Genomic DNA, 17,457 nt, shown 5'->3' on the forward strand with positions numbered 1-17,457 from the left:
GTATCGGTCGTTTACAAAAAACCGACACTAATAATATTAGTGTCGGCTGTTTATATGTAGGCGACACTAATAACTGAGAATTAGTGTCGGCTATTTATAAAAAGGCGACACTAATGTATTAGTGTCGGCTATTTATAAACAACCGACACTAATACTTAACAATTAGTGTCGGCTATTTATAAACAGCCGACACTAATTCTCAGTTATTAGTGTCGCCTACATATAAACAGCCGACATTAAAGCTAAAAAAATTTCATTTTAAGTCCCGCGCACCTCTTTCAAACGCACGCCTAGGGTTTAAAACATAGCCTTCACTTCGCTTCACGCTTCTCTCCGATCTGATCTTCTCAAACCTAGCCGCTTCTTCTAGGCGAATATCAGAAGATGTGATGCAATATGGTCATGCGCATGCTTCACAAAAAGGGACGTAACTTTTTATCCGTCCGTCGGATCGGGCTGAAATTTTGACAGGAACTCCACAGCCCAAAACCGGATCTGAAACAATCTATGATTCGTTTCATCAATTTGCAGGCTCAGATTCGCGATCCGAGTCTTCCTGCATGGACTTTTGGACCTTTCTTTATAATTTTAGAGTTTTTAGAGTTTTTAGGGTCTTTTATGTATCTTTTATGTATTTTCTGTTTTAGGGTTTGTATTTAAACAGACGTCATGTCTTTTAAGTATTTTCTGTTTTAGGGTTTGCACAAACCATTTATAAGAATAACAATAAATGAGCAATTTGGATGATATTTTATTTAGTGAGTGTTATTTGTAAATTATGATGAATTATTTGATATCTTTGTTTTATATATAGTTCAGCAAAAATATATGAGCATTTCAGAACAAAAATTTTCATTTTTAGAATTTTCTATGATTTATAGTGAATTTTTGAAATTTAAAAAAAAAAAAAAAAAACATTAGTGTCGGCTATTTATTAAAAAGCCGACACTAATAAGTATTAGTGTCGGCTTTTTAATAAATAGCCGACACTAATGTCTTACTTTTAGTGTCGGCTATTTACAAAGTATTAGTATCAGCCCGATTAGTGTCGCCTAATGTCCGACACTAATACCCATAAACAGCCGACACTTCTAAATATCTAGCTATAGCGGCGCTATAGTTATGCTGTAGCTTTTGCGGACCATAAACGCTAACCTATGATATAAAAGTGCGCTAACTTAGCTACGACCGCTATAGCTTTATTAGCTGACCGCTATTACTGCTATAGATGACCCACTATAGCTACCGCTATGCTACATGGGTTTTTTTTTTTGCAATTTAATTATATGACTTTCTGTACTTCTATTCTTATTTCTAATGCTACATGGTCTTCTACAATAAGTGTGCTAAACCAAACTATGTGCTTCTATTTTTATTTGTGATTTATTCTCTCATTATATAACGAGAAATATTCAAATATTAATTCTTCATTATGACTCTTCGCATAGTATTCATTTGTAAAATTATTATCGTTCGTTTCAATTGAAAGCTGATTTTGATTATTATTATAATATATAAAACGTATCAATATGTATATTGGCTTCATTTACCTGATAAAATTTATAAAATTAATTGCTCTTTGTCTATTATAATATGTAATACTATGAAGTATGAACTATTAAATAATGTTACTTTTTAGATCTTTTGTTTTCCTTATTATTTGCGTAATTGATAGAAAGTATAGACTTAGATTAGTTGTCATTTAGTTGTTACATCAATTCTCTAATATTGATTATATTGATAATTAGTAGAAATATAGAATATAAAATTTGAAAAGGAAAAATCGCTATGTATGATAGCTTCCGCTATAGCTATGCTATTTACAATAGCTTTTATTTTTTTGTCTCCCCGCTATGCCGCTATAATCGCTATTTAGAACCTTGATATGATCTCACTTTTATCAATAGTTAGTATGTTTTCTTTTGATAAAAGTATTCACGAGAGCTAACTTCTGTTATATGACAATGAGGATAATGTTTAATTTGGCTAATGATATTGTATAGTTTATGCACAATATATTATGAATAAATTTGGCTAATGATTTTTTTTGGGTTATGCACAATATATTATGAATAAATTTGGCTAATGATTTTGTTTGGGTTATGCACAATTCTTTCAAATGGTTGTAGTAGATTTGTTCCATTTTATTTAGAATAGCATATATGCATCAACTAAAAATAACACTACTGGTACATGAAAAACGGTGCATGTACTGGTACCATTAGTAGAACAAATATAAGACACAGTGGTAATGCTGGTAGATTCATTCCTATATATATATTAAAGTGATCGCCCAAATTGATAAATGAAAAAAAAAACATTATGAGTGGAGTTGAAAAAAGGTAAAAGAAAAAATAATACAGAAGAAAGAAGTTACATTGCTAGAAATAATTAAGGAAATGTTGGAAAGAGTAACTTAAAAAAAACGGGAGAAACAAAAGATATAAACAGAGATCAAATAAAAGGCTGGGAGAACTAAGAAAACAAAGGTCAAACATGAAACAAAAATCAAACTTGAAGATACTGAGGTTAAAAGTTGGGTTATGTGATTAGTTATATTTTTTTAGAACGTTGAACATAATTAATCTAAATTTTGAGTATAATATAGTACATATTACTTAAACAATTTCTCTTCAGATTTATAAAATAATTATATAACAGAACCAATCTAATTGATTCGGTTTTTGTAATACATAATTTTTAGATTAATCTAATTAACCTAAATTCGAACTAATTCAATTGATTCAATTCTGTCAGAACAATTCAATTGATATGATTATTTACTTGCTCCATAACCCACATAGAAACCACCATGTAAATTTGTATAATTTAACCTATCCAATTAATTAAATTCAGATGTTAATCTAATTAACAATCAGTAATCCAGAATTAACTCTACACAAGTGGCTTTGATACCACTGTTGGGTTTTCTGATAGGTTATAGTGCAACAATTCGAACCAATACATCAGTTTGTTCACTACTCGAAAAACAGAATCCATGTATAAAACTAATTCAAGATTAATATAGAGTTTATCACTGGACGCGCAGTAGAAACTTTAAGCCCCTGCAGTAATCTTCTTCACTTTGTACACCTCATGTTGGATCCATGCAACAGCTACCGTAGCCACATCTCTATCGGTATCTACACGAATAAGTTGACAAACAATTGCAAGTTGAAGAGCTAGCGCCAACTTACAGTCCCCTTCTTGTCTTTCTGCTTTTCCTTTTCGGTTTCTGACTTAGTGCGAATTCAGACATGTCCGATTTTCGGTTTCATGCAATAAATTAGAAAATGCTGTTCTTTTATTTTCTGTCTATTTTCCTTTTGGTTTCTTATCTGAAAATATATCTTATTTCGGTTTTCTGTATTTTTACTGCTGTCCAAAAATGAACAGTTCAGAGAGAGAGAGAGAGACAGATAGATCCATCCGAAAATAGCATATGTATGTTGTATTTATAATATAACACACCTGTTGATCATATTTATTGATCGAACATATTCAGAAGATCTTATCCATTTAATTCGCATCACTTCAGATATGTCCATCATATCAGATTAGATTATATCAGAAAACAGATATTTCAGGCCCATATTTGATGCAGCCCAAAAAGACTTAATTCATACTTCTAACTATTAATTAAGGCCTAAAATATTCTGACATGTTAGTACATATCTAACAATATGATTAAAAGAATAAATCAACAGAATAAAAAAAAACAAAATCTGCATGTTACATTGCACAACTGCAGTTGCTCGAGTAATTTAGAAGTGATACTAATACGTACCAGCCTCCGAGGTGGCTGGACGTAGCTCTCGAGTTGGACTCGAGTTCGTGTGTAAGATATTCAGACTCTAACCTCTGATACTTTGTGTTTTTTGTGGAAAATTGTGAACCCCTTTTAGGCCCAACTTTGGACCTTATATAGGTAGGCCCTTTGCTATCGCGTAGTGCACTGACCTGGGGCCTGACAGTCTTGTCTGACGACATAGACAGTACGGAGTTTGTTGCAGAGATCACTCCATACGAATGATCTCGAACTGGGCCGGGCCTTGCCGAGGTATCTCCTTGTCTGAGGCCTTTGCGGACTTTGGGGATTGGGCTCTGGTAGGCCTGCTAATGGGCCGACGTTCTGTTCAAACCATGACCTGTCCGAACAAAATGGGAGGAGGAGATGTCCAGGCCCGGACCAAACCAAATTAATTTTAATAAGCCCGGACCTTGTCCGTTTCTTCAAAAAGCTTGTCCGTTTCAACAAAGAGTCCGGCCCTGTTCAATTCTGTCCGAACAAAATGTTCGGTCACAGTGTCAAAGACCAATGAAATGGTTCAGAAACTTATTCAATTCTGTCCGAACCTTTGAGTCAAACCTTTGACTTTACAAGAATTATTATATTAAAAAATCAAACATTAGCAAGTTGTATTAAAAATCAAGCATGACCAACTCGTATTAAAAATTACCAATTTAACAATATAACAACCAAATTTAACAGCCAAATTTATAAAATTCAAGCATGAGCAACTCGTTATAAATCAAGCAGTGAGCATCTAATGCTATGTTTAACACAACAGCATAGTTTACAAAATTCAATAGCCAGATATAAAAAATCATCAAAATCCAGCTCCAACTCCAGTGTAGCAAGTGTTCACCACTTAGAGAAAAACATCCCAGACCTATCAAAATAAAAACATACTCCAATAAGCCAAGAATAAATTTTATTTTAGGACCTAAATGCAAATCAGAATGCCAGAAAGTATTTCAACCTAATTTTTGGCATGATGTTGGTCAATACTGGTTCAATATGTTGCAATTCTCATACTGAACCTTAAAACCGAGATTATACTTAAACCTTCAAAACAAGATATGACAAAGAAACACACCTAAATATAAGATGCTTAATGATTGCAATTCTAACAATAATTTTTGTGGAAGTGCAAACAATATCGAAATGTCAGACTTTTTACAAAAACCTACCATATGTTTGAAAAAGACAATTGTAATCATACGATATTATTTTCATACTTCCACATGTGCAAAAACTTCAATTAATATTTTTAAGATAAAAATTTATTGGTCTACAATAGCATTACTAGCCCCCAGACTCCATTAAATATACGATAGATGAAGTAATTGTAGAAATAATGCCAGAATCAGAAAATAAGATAGATTAGAAATAGAAAAACAAATACCAATAAATTGGTAACTATCACAGAGGAAAATAATTTACTTGTATAGAAACTGGCAAATGAATCAATGAAGAATTAAATGCCACCTAGTTGCAACTAATATTATTGAGCAGCCCAAATATTTAGTTATTTGTGCAGATCCTGAAAAGAGAATTGTATCATACAACCCAAATATATGCAAAGAAGCCCCGTACAGTAAATATATTGTGCAAACATATGCTAATAAGAATAAGTAGCTTAATACTTCCTGTAATTTGATTTATCCAAATTGCTAGATAAAAAAGGGAAAAAAAATGCCTACATATCCCATAGTTCTGTTCTAAATTTTTCACTGCTATTACACTGCTATTACATCATTTTTGTACAACTGATGTTTCTATATCAGCTGGTTGGTACCAGAAACAGATAACACTGGTACACAATACTGTACTTGTATTGAAACCTGAAAGGTCCTCTTTTAAGTTCTGTTAAGACCACTCCACTTATAGCCCAAATTTTTAAGCCATATTTAATTAATACTTCATTATCAAAAACACCATACACAAATGTTGAACAAGACAACAATCTATAACTTAATACTGACACAACCAATGTATCACTATTCATGTATGGAAGGAAACTTCTTAATTAAACAAAGGTTTTCAGTTCTGAAAAACATGGTTGTAAGCATATAAATTACAAAAGAGCCCTCGAATCTCATACCTTCATAAATCTGTATTGTCAGCTTCTTTGATCCAATTCAAGGGCCTCCTTTAGAGAAGATTAAAACAAGATGTATAAGCTGCTCTCCTAATCCATAACAGGCCTAATCAAATAGGAGCCATTGGATGAAAATCAGACAGATAGATAAGAAATTGCATGAAGTCATTGGCATTTTAGCAATAACAAAATTTAAATTTTGGATAGGTACACATCAAACTTGAAACCAGACAGGGACTTTATTCCTTTAGTTTTACAATGAAAGAACAATAGAGAGAAAGAAAGCAAATCTAGACAAAGCTTCACACTAGATGATCTAAGCAACATTTTTTTTTTGAATGAATTAAACAAAAATTTAAAAAGATAAATTTATCAGACACCAAGCTAACTCTTATCTGTACTGTTCTAACCACCACCAGAATGCGGATACGGAAATTCTCAATTTGACCATTGTTAGGCCACAAAAAAGAGAGATGAAAAGAGAAGAGGAGAATTAATTGAGGGAAATTGAGTCTAACCAACCTTTTAGAAGAAGCGGTCGAAGATAAAACCGAGAGAGACTAAGTGAGTTTTGCAGGGAAACAACCAACTTGCAAGAAATCCTTCCTCAGCGACTCCAATTCATTGGCCTGAAATTTCAATTGCAGTACTTGAGGGAAAAGAGAGAGATGAGAAGAGAAGAGAACAAATTGAGAGAAATTGAGTGTAACCAACCTCGTAGAAGAGGGGCGGCGCGGTGGAGAAGAGGGGCGGCGCGGTGGAGAAGAGAGGCGCTGTGGAGGAGAGGAGGCAGCGCTGTGACTCTGAGAGTCTGAGTTGGTGTTAGGTTCGAACTGTTTGATTGTTCGTGTTCGAACAGGTTTCGATAGGTTTTGAGTTTGAAGTGTTAAACGGGTTGTCCAAAGGCCCTTCAAGCTCGGCCCGGTTCAACTGATCCGAACAAATTGTCGGGCCTATTTGATTTCATCCAATTAGCAGGCCTCATGTTTGTTCAAATAACGTACTGTTCAAATATTGTCCGATTACTGTTCGGCCCGTTTGTCCATGGACAGATCTGTCCAATTAGCAGGCCTAGGCTCTGGTGGCCCAATTCCTTATGTTTGCTTTTAAAGGTTTTTGGATGGTCTGGCGGACCAGTTTGGGAGCCATTTTCGTGAGCCCATGACTTACGGCCCTATCAGAATCAGATACAAATTGGTTACTTCTTTATAAATTGTACTAAACATATATTATCTTTTTCAATCAGAAGTAAAGGTTTCATTTTGTAAGATGTACCAGCATCAAACATATGATTGAGAATTACTGCTAATCTCAATCCACAACAGGATATCGAGAATAGAAATGCTCATCTGCATTTTATTTATGAACTTAATATAAGTGTATTCTTTTGGTTAAAGTACTACCAGCAAATTTAATTGGTGAATGTGTAGGCTTTTTTTTTCTCTCTTTCTTCTACATCAAATGATATATACTGGCAATTGTCACAACTGGTATCAATCTGCTACCAATATAAAATTCTTGACCGAGAGCAAATTGGTTATGTTGGATAAGTTGAAAATAAAGAAAAAGAACTAGATGATCATATCATGAGAAACATACCATTTAGAGTTGAATCTTGTTCTACATCCTTGTATGCATAAGAGCAAGCTAATTGAATGCCCTCCGATGCGTAACTGACGATTTAAAAATTATCACTAAATCTGGGTACAAAAATATAAACAATTTTATTTTTAACATGCAAACAAAGAGCAGCATAAATCTTACTTATGCTTTAGCATAAGTTGCTCTCTTATTTTGGCAGTTCTCCCATTTATTACCTGATCAGACCAACCTTCCTAAATCCAGAAAACAAAAAGGCATATTAATTAACTTGCTCAGAATATATATATATATATATAGAGTAAGGCTACTATACATTGTAATGGATAGACATTTTAGTACATTGGACTATAAATCAATGGATTCAAAGTCCAAATAATTGATTCAAACTATTCATCTTGTTCTCCATATTAATATGTGTTTGGAGACCAAATTTTATATTTTTTGAAATTATTTTACTATTTTTTTAGATTTATTGAGAATTGCTGTTTTTTTATGGTCCAGATTTGTCTGAAAAACAACGATTTTCAATAAATCTAAAAAATAGTAAAAATTTTCCAAAAAATGTCAAAATTTGGTCTCCAAACACATATTAATATGGAGAACAAGATGAACGGTTTGGATTGGTTATTTGGATTTTGAATCCGGTGATTTATAGTCCAATGTACAAAAATGCCTATGCATTGCAATATATGGTAGTCTTACTCTTTCTCTCTCTCTCTATATATATAGAGAGAGAGAGAGAGAGAAAGAGGCTATCATGCTTTGCAAATTAAAGTGGGTGTTTTAATTTGCGCTCATATTTCTAGTTTCAAAAGAGTAAGTTCAATAAATTTGCGCTCATATTTTACCAATACCTTCAATAAATTTGTTACAAGGCATATGTAAGTTCAAATGTCTTCATTTTTTGTGTCTTCATTATGTCTTTATGTTTAAAACATTACTAACTTAAAATTTATAACTTAATGTCAAAATAAAAATGTTAGATATAAAAATTATGACATTTCAATTTTATTTTAATTGTTATCCAAGATTTACAAAAAATACATTGATGTAAAAATTAAGTTTCTCAAATTTGATTTTCAACAAATTAATTCATCTAAAAATAAAACCAAAAAGTGACAATTTTTTATATACATATAGACAAAATACTATAGATCACATGAAACGATTTTATTTTGACACATTAGTTTTAAGATTTTTCACAAAAATTGGATGGATAGATTTCCACTCTTACTGACATGTGGTCCCAAGGGTCTGACATCAAGATTAGAGTCAATACAGAGGATGTGGCACATGCACCTAATAATAACGAGTGCGTATCCTCCGAGATATCTCAACTATTGCGCGACCGACGTGTCCGGTGCCTATTCGGTGATAGAGCAGGGGCATAATTATTTTTTGTTTTGAGAGTTTTGCAGAACATATTTAAACGGTTGAGATTTTTCATAAAGTCACACAAAGTTTGAGATATCTATACGAATTCAGATATCCCATCCCATGAGATATCTCAAACTTTGAGTGTTTTTTTTTTTTGGAAAATCACAACTGTTCAAATACGTTTTGCACGAATCTCAAAACACAAATAATCATGCGCTATCCCCGATAGGCACCCGACACATCGGTCACACAAAAGTTGAGATATCTCAGAGGATACGCAAAAGTTGAGATAACCTAACCCTTTTGGTGTTTCTGCAAAGGAGTATCTGACCTCAACTTATTTATCATTTAAGCCCCTCAATTTCTCAATTATTACTAGGGCATTTTACAGTGTTTCTACGATCTAACTTGTTGGTAGAGAAGAGAGAAAATTTACCGGAGTATCCAGCACTCCCTCTTTTGTTTTCTCCGTCAGCTAATCCTGCAATATATCTTTACCGAAGAGGTCATAGAAGATAATGCTTCGAATAAAAACAAAAAAAAAAAGATTTCTTGACCGAAGAGGTCATAGAAGCCATATTGGGCCTCAATAAAGAAGAAGAAGGCACTGACAATAACTTGGAATTGAGAAGTACAATCGGAACCAAATTATATTCTTCTTATTAGAAATTGAAAAGTACAATCGGAAGGAACTTAACATTAATTGCATTAGAAATTATATCCTTGTATGCACAAATTTGACAAAACTAAGGTCTGTGGCGTTTGCCTGTCTTTCGTGTTCATACAAATTTGACTAAACATACATGCAGCTCACGAGCCATATGATAAATTAACAAAAAAAAAAAAAAAAAAAAAAGGAATGGAAAATTGATTAAAGGATTTGAAGTAGTTCAAAACCACACGCCCTTTTCGGTAGAAGGTTAATATAATTCATAAATTATGAAATTTGCTTCATTTTTAATGAAAAAATATTGACATTAATTTCAAACATTTGATTAACAAAGGGGCTATGAAAAATAAAATATATAATTTGTATCATTTTAATTTTCTCTATATATTTTTTCTTATTACACATACAAAAAGATCCTACACTCTACTAGTTAATTTCACATATTATCTTAAAACATATATCTTGTGGATATTTATTGTATGAGATAATTTTAATACTCCTAATAATAAAACTGTTCTAATTAAGTTTGATAAAATAGATTCGAACCGTTCACCCAAAATTAAACAACTTTACAATATAATAAGCTCCAAAGAAAAAAAAGAAGAAGCAAAAGCAGAAGTAAATAATACATAAAGAACTTCTTTTGAATGCTGAATCTAAAATTTATTGTACACTATCATACATTTCCGTGGCCAGATACACAATCAAATTCAAGCATATTTCCCTAAACTTTTCAGCCCAACAACTTTAATTCTTTTTAATATAACAGGGAGTTAGAAATAGCTGGCTTCTTCTTTCTGAAAATTCTTACCAGATTACACTAAAATCTTCAATAAAAAAATCATAACAATAGTAAAGTTCTTCGCAGAACCAATTATTTAAGAGACAATTAATGTCAGTATTTTAAAACTTTTTAATGAATTCATATATGTGGTCTGAAACCTCATGGGGCCTCTCCTGGTTGATGAAGTGACCAACCCCTTCCATCACTACCACTTCTTGAAGAAACGGTACCTTCCTACTGAAACCACCTTTATGTATGTAGTCTTGCACGCCTGGTGAGTGGTACGTCAAGTCTAGGTCTCCCACCATGAATTTCACAGGTACCTTTATCGGCTCGTCAGTCCATGGTGCACTCAGTTCCCAATTCCTGTGCAAACATCTTCACGAGTAAGCCAAGTGCTCTTTTTGTCTTTCTCCATTCTATTTCTTTTTCTGGTGTAGAACTTTAAGCAAGAAAATACAAAAATATTCCTACCTTTTAATTATTTGCAAAATTAGGAACTTAAGTCCATATTGTGACTATTTTATTCTGATTTGTAAACATGTGTAGTACTGTTGGGGCATGGTACAGTACCATAAAATATATCCAACAGAAATGGTCTGACTGATTCAGAATCTGTATGAACACCATTACTAGACTATACAGAAAGACATGATTTGTACTTATAAGATGCATACATGTTCATGCAACGGTAATAGTTCAACCCTCCCGTGAAACCGGTCTTATCAAAATTGGTAGCATAATAAGCTACATCCTCCTCAGAAAGCCATGATGGCAAATCAATGATGGTATGCATGGAGCCTCCAAAGCCTTTATCTTTGGGTAAAATAAGAGCTTTTGGCTTTCGATAAGTTAGAAATTTCTTAATAAGGAGTTTGGTGTCAATACTGGAGAATTGGGCTTCTGCTACTCCAGGCTCCTGTTAGTAATTAAATATATAAATCAAATAAAATATAATAAATAAAAAAATAAAGTCAACAATAAATCACTTTTTCAACAGGTATAATTTGTTACGCACAAGCCATAATTCAAGGTCCGAAAAGGGAATTCCAGATACACATTAACGCACATGGAAGCCAAATATGGTAACTAATTATGTACCAGGTATTACAGGGACTCAAATTCAAGTACCGACCATATCTCAATTCAACCATGTTGCCTCTTTGTAAACTGTTTTGGGCATTTTCATATATAATTGAGGTTTTTTTAAAGGAGATTGTGCCTAATTAAGAGTGACAAGACATAAAAAGATTTATTAGCCTCAAATATCATGGCTTTGCATACCTGGAACCTGATAATGTAGTGATCCTCTCCAAAGACGGCCTTGATTGAGTCAATAGGTTGTTTGATTGGATGCCGGCCATTAAAAAATACACTAAGGTTAACCAAAGCTTTGACTAAGTCAGGCCGGATCATGCAGAGATGCCATGCCACCATTGCTCCCCAGTCATGTCCTACCACAAACACCTGGCATGCATAAGTGAGAAACAATTGAAATTTCAAAATTTGCTCCCATCCAAATTTTTTTCAAGAACCGATGGAAATTGGTTGGTCTAAAATAAATCTCCATTTATTTGACGGCACAAGATCCAAACCTCCACAATAATAAAAACAGATGGTCCAACTTTACTTATTACAGAGCAAAACAAACTGTACATCACTGGCAGCAAAGTAACTACAGAGCCAAAAAGGAAGTATGATATTTTAAAAGCAGTTGATGTGAATTTTTTAGAGACATACAAATAAATTGGAGCAGGCAAATTGTCTCTATATTTACATTAACTTAATTTGTTGCTAGCAGTCATTTAATACTTTCTCATTAAAGGTTGGCCACAGGCCCACAAAACATATTTCAAAGAGGTCCCAAGTTCAAATTTAATCAATTTGAAAATGAGGAGGCAAGAGCAAATATGACTACCAATATTCTATATACCAGCAAAAAGGGCATTTGGTCTAGTGGTATGATTCTCGCTTAGGGTGCGAGAGGTCCCGAGTTCAATTCTCGGAATGCCCCATTTTTTTCTTCTTTAAAGCCTTTTATTCCACCAAAACAAACATTCACATACCTGATGCACGCCGAGAGATTTGATGAGAGCGATCAAATCGCCAACGACATGAAAGAGGTTATAATCGGAGGTTTTTTTAGGGCAGTCGGAGAGGCCATATCCGCGTAGGTCAGGCGCCACAGCGCGGTAGCCGCGGCCGGAGAGCGAGAGAATCTGGTGGCGCCACGAGTACCAAAGCTCCGGGAAGCCGTGAATAAGCAGCACCACGGGCCCCTCCCCCTTCTCCGCCACGTGGAGCGTTATCCCGTTCACTTTCACCATCCTATGCACTATGCTCTCCATCTTCTGATCGCTCTTCTCTCTTCTCTCTCTCGCTCTGCGCTTGCTGTAGGGGACCCGTGGAGTAATGGATCGAGAATTCGGAACGAGTTCGCATCCTCTGAGATATCTCATACTTTGCGTGACTTTTTGGAAAATCTGAACCGTTTAAATGCGTTCTACACGAATCTCGAAGCTCAAATAATACTGGCCCCCGCGCTATCCCCGAATAGGCATCGGACACGTCGGTCACGCAAAAGTTGAGATATCTCAGAGGATACGCACTCGTGATGAGATGGGAATCTGTTGTTCTGAGATAGGAGTAGGTCCGATGGACATTGGACCTTTTTTACTTTCAATTATCTCTAACACCGTACGAATTTCATTAAGATCTGTGCGCATGGAAATTGATACATATATGCACGGATTAATACGGATACACGAATCTTGATGCAATCGGATGCTGAACAGGTTATTGACGCCTTCCGAAGTAGGATCCTCATTTGGATCAGGATTAGGATAAACAATGAGAAGCGCAGTTTTGTTTGAGTGCGTTTCCTCTGAGATATCTCAACTTTTGCGTGACCGACGTATCCGGTGCCTATTCGGGGGTGATGTAGGGTGTCATATTCTGTGTGCTTTTAGATTCGTGCAAAACGTATTTAAACGGCTGGGATTTTCCATAACGTCACGCAAAGTTTGAGATATCTCAGAGGATACGAATTCGTTTTGTTTGAGGAAACCAATTTTTTTTTTTTTTTTTTTGAGGTGAATTGAGGAAACCAATTGGGTGCGGGAAGTTGGTTGGGGAGGTGACTTTTGGAGTTATCTGTAAAGATTAAGATTGATCAGAATAAAGTACGGATCTCACAGCCTTGGTTTGCTGTGGCTAATGCAAAGGCTGTATAACTGCGTCGAGTTGAAAATATAAGGAATCCAACTCGCCTCAAGAGTGAACTGTAGGATACGCCCCTAATTGACCCGTAACAGTTGACTTCTTTGAACTTGGTTTTGAGGGGAGAAAATTTTATTATTCTCTGGGAGGAGGGTAATTTTCACATGTAAAGTGATGCAAAAAAAATCATATGTAAATTATTTGAAAACTTCTCATAAAAAAAATTATCTTGAAGACCTTAAATATATATATTTTTTATATCAATTCAAATAAATTATGGGACCTACGCATATCATCACTGGGAAAAAGAGAAATCCCAAAGCACCTTTCTGAAAAATCAAATTAAGAAAGGTGAAAATCATTTTTAAATTATTGTGAAAGAAATAAAGATACTTTTTGGATCACAAAGCCAACCTCCTCATTTAAGGATACCCATATTTTTTGTGATTGTGACGTCAAGTGTTGTAATTTCTGATTTTTCAGAAACTAAACTATTGTTGAATGACGAGGATTTAAATATCTTCATTTTTTTGTGCCTTCATCATATCTCTATACAAATTTGATTTTCCTTTCATTTGTATATGCTTTCTTTTACTCGTGTTCTCGCAAAGTCTATAATGCTGCAGCAATGGACTTCTTGATTAGAATAATAACATATACAGGGTAAAGATTTTTAACAAAGCAATTTTGACTTTATGCAGTGCACAAACCATTTGCAGACGGCTGTTTTGACTTTTGATTTTATAGTCAATGCGCTGCATGAAGCCAAGACTTCTCTGTTAAAATATTTACCCATTAATCTAATCAGAGTACCATTCTCATTTAAGCGCAAACCAATTCAGAAAGATTTTCCAATGTTTTCCTAATTAGTTAGGATAGCAATTAAATAACATCAACACAACTCTTCACATATCACATAAGCAAACCTAAGGGTTTCAAATCTACCACCATTACTGTTATGTTATCCTTGCTTCCCTTGAGGAGAGCAAGCTTCAACAGAGACTCTGCAGCAGATTGAGTGGCACGATCACGGTAAGATTCAAGATTCTCTGATGATGCCATAGTGCCATTCTTTTTGCGCCACACCATGATTTTCTTACGGGCTAAATCACAAGCTTCTTCATTTGATACAACATCCCACAAACCGTCACTCGCAAGGATTAGGCAATTGTCATCTTTTGCGCGAGGAAGTTTTGTTATTTCGGGTACGGGAATTATCCAAGGCTTCAAATAATCATCCCCTGAAATTAATGCATGGTTGTTTGGCATATGTTAGTATGTGCTTGAGCATTTCTGGTTAAGCTAAAATGTTCTGCAAACTACATAATCATTTTCTTTCTCAAAATTACCAACTATGAACATATTTCACGCCACCTATATTTGCGACAATTTTCAGACGCTACTAAAATCTATAGGCACCCAATTATTAGGGGCGACAAATTGGTGGTGGTCAAATCAACTTCTCCATTGTATGAGCTTAAGAATTGCATGTTAAGCTAAAAATATTCTGGCAACTACATAGTCTATTTTCTTTCTTCTCAAAATTACTAATTATAAACGTATTTCAAGCAAACTATACTTGCGACAATTTTCGCATACTGCCAAAATTTATAGACACCAAATTATTAGGGGTGACAAATCAGCGGTGGTCAAATCAACTTCTCCTTTGTATTGGATCATGGCGCACTTCCGATTAGTCAAATACTGGGTTATGGTTCATATAATTAGTTCGGTTTATCTATTGTAATACCGTTTTCCTATTTCGCATTCTGGTGTTTATCGTGCTTCAATTTTGGGTCAATTTTGGTATTCGGTCCCTACACTTGGGGTTCTAGAAGATATATAATTTACATCTCTATAGTCAGGACAGATTTTTTTTTTCTTTTAATGAAAACAGAGGTCAAGCCTCTATATGATAGGACAGAATTTTATTAACTGATCAAATTTGATTTTAGGCTAGTCAGAATAATGTGTCTATAACAATCAGGTTTATGGTTTGTCAGGTTAGAATGATTTGTGGAGGTGTTTTGATAATTTGCCAGCTTGACAACCTTGTTATAAGGGAAAGGAAAAAAAAAAGCACTTGTAGAAACAAAATAAGTATCAAACTAAAAAAAAATAGAAAATAAACATATAAAGTTATGCAAACTGCATCAAGTAAAAAAGTTATGCGAGAAACTTATTTACCAAGGGAACGCGACATGGCAAGTAGATCAAGCACAAATTTCCCTCCCTCTGCCTCTATCCTTGCATACTCCTCTTCTCTCTTTGGCTGCAACACCACAAACATTGTTACTTCTTCACAGGATTGTTTAAATATATATATAATCATGTTAGTTTAGATTCTCATGGTCACTATATGTGCATTACATTTACTGGTACAGACAAAGCGAATAATCGGATGTTCTGTCAATGAAGCAGGTGTGTGTGTGCTGAGCCTAATATTTCCTACTGGTTTTAATATAGGATGAGGGGTAGATTTAGAAGAATATATATAGGAACATCTCTGTCGTTGTAAGATACAAGATACGGTTTCATCATGAAAAAAATAACTATAGGCGCATTATCAGACTTGTCATTCTTTGATCCTGGTCTTTTCACAGTTTTATGGTGGTATATATTGTGGTTGCTTTTAGTATCTGTTAAAACTTTTAATCAGATATTATTTATTGTTGGCTTCTACATATTCATAGAACAGCAACTAGAGCATTGCTTGCTTTATGATCCAAGGATAATTTTAAACCTTACTTATTCACAGTTTTATGAAAGGACAATTTTAAACCTTACTTTATGATCCAAGGATAGAGGTATTGCTTGCTTGCCACGCGAAAGGACTGCACGGGAGTGGCCACAGTTTGCGACTATTATGTGGGATGATGAAACAAGAACTACTAGAGCAGTTGACCCGACGGTCTCTGGCGCGACCAGCATAGATTCTTCGTCAACTTTTTGAAAGCAGTGTGTAAATGCTCTCTCCCATTTTTTCTTCAAATCAAAATTGATCTTTTCTTTGGAATTGGCTGCTTCTATTTTGTTTAGTTCTTCGGTTAGTGCTAGATGAATTCTGTCACGGCAATAATTTGCCACCTACATTTGCAAAAAGGGAAGAGCTTGACAGTAGAAAATTGTACATGTTAACTTGTAATTTATATATTTTTGCTCGATTGATTTCTCATGCCAAATTGGTGCATTGCCAATAATTTGAAACCGGCCCGGGTGGGTCCTAATCAAGGAATTTGGTTTAGCCGAGGAAAAGTAGATTAGTGATGACCTAGGATGTAATAAATTTAGGTTTCATGATGTTTTTCAGTGAACAATTTGATCGATAATTTAACATATTAATCAGGTCTTAATTTAACTCTAATTTCTATAACTATTTTCAAATATAATATCTGAATTTAGCACTTAGGCTCTACTTCTTGAACTAATTTTAGGTACATTCTACCATTTTGTACTTACTTGAGTACCACCATGTCCATCATAAACACCAAAGAAGTGTGCAGTAACTTTGAATGCATCAACATTATCAATTCCTTCTATTTTGGGCTCTTTTGTTAGCATCCAGATTGGCACTTCGATAAACCCCGGTACCACAATATATGCATCCTCCATTTGAGACCGTCGGCCACGTACCGAGCTGCACCCCCAAAGAGGCTTACAATTGATCAGAAATACACTCCTTTTTTGTTTACCTTGAGCTGCATTTGCATCTTCACTCAGGCTTTTCATCGAACGCATTGCAATATCATTGTTGTTTACGGATGGAGCGGGCAGTGCAAGTACAACATTCTGAGAGTTCTCCATTGATTTCTTCTCAAATTGGGCTTAAGCTAGTTTTTTTGTGTGTTACTTGAATAGCCAGGAATTTGTGACACAACTGTGGAGTGTAAAAAAAAAATCCATATAGATTTATCATGAAT

At 34.5% G+C, this 17,457-nt stretch overlaps 2 protein-coding genes, 1 long non-coding RNA gene and 1 other non-coding gene across 5 annotated transcripts; 1 reads left to right on the forward strand and 3 right to left on the reverse strand.

Moving 5' to 3' along the window:
- Positions 1-4,463: 4,463 nt before the first annotated feature.
- Positions 4,464-6,736, reverse strand: LOC144544557 (uncharacterized). Of its 2 annotated transcripts, XR_013508256.1 has the most exons (5): positions 6,600-6,736; positions 6,408-6,514; positions 5,889-5,991; positions 5,228-5,327; positions 4,464-4,673 (listed from the first exon to the last, which is right to left on the reverse strand). It is a non-coding gene; the product is annotated as an uncharacterized LOC144544557 (long non-coding RNA). The 2 variants fall into 2 exon arrangements; XR_013508255.1 differs by lacking the exon at positions 5,228-5,327.
- Positions 6,737-10,162: 3,426 nt separating this feature from the next.
- On the reverse strand, positions 10,163-12,744 carry LOC144544265 (epoxide hydrolase 2-like). The gene is made up of 4 exons (XM_078292725.1): positions 12,385-12,744; positions 11,603-11,785; positions 10,996-11,237; positions 10,163-10,684 (listed from the first exon to the last, which is right to left on the reverse strand). Exons 1-4 carry the CDS (start codon positions 12,664-12,666, stop codon positions 10,438-10,440), a joined length of 954 nt encoding a protein of 317 aa, XP_078148851.1. The 5' UTR covers positions 12,667-12,744; the 3' UTR covers positions 10,163-10,437.
- On the forward strand, positions 12,261-12,332 carry TRNAP-AGG (transfer RNA proline (anticodon AGG)). The gene has a single exon. It is a non-coding gene; the product is annotated as a tRNA-Pro (tRNA).
- A 1,585-nt stretch (positions 12,745-14,329) lies between the features above and the next one.
- Positions 14,330-17,356, reverse strand: LOC144544482 (putative protein phosphatase 2C 6). Its single transcript, XM_078292992.1, has 4 exons — positions 16,997-17,356; positions 16,325-16,624; positions 15,725-15,809; positions 14,330-14,778 (listed from the first exon to the last, which is right to left on the reverse strand). The coding sequence occupies exons 1-4, from the start codon at positions 17,339-17,341 to the stop codon at positions 14,450-14,452; spliced, it is 1,059 nt and encodes a 352-aa protein (XP_078149118.1). The 5' UTR covers positions 17,342-17,356; the 3' UTR covers positions 14,330-14,449.
- Positions 17,357-17,457: the final 101 nt, after the last annotated feature.

This window comes from Carex rostrata, chromosome 26, assembly GCF_964058835.1.
Source record: "Carex rostrata chromosome 26, lpCarRost1.2, whole genome shotgun sequence".
Classification (NCBI taxonomy): Eukaryota; Viridiplantae; Streptophyta; class Magnoliopsida; order Poales; family Cyperaceae; genus Carex; species Carex rostrata.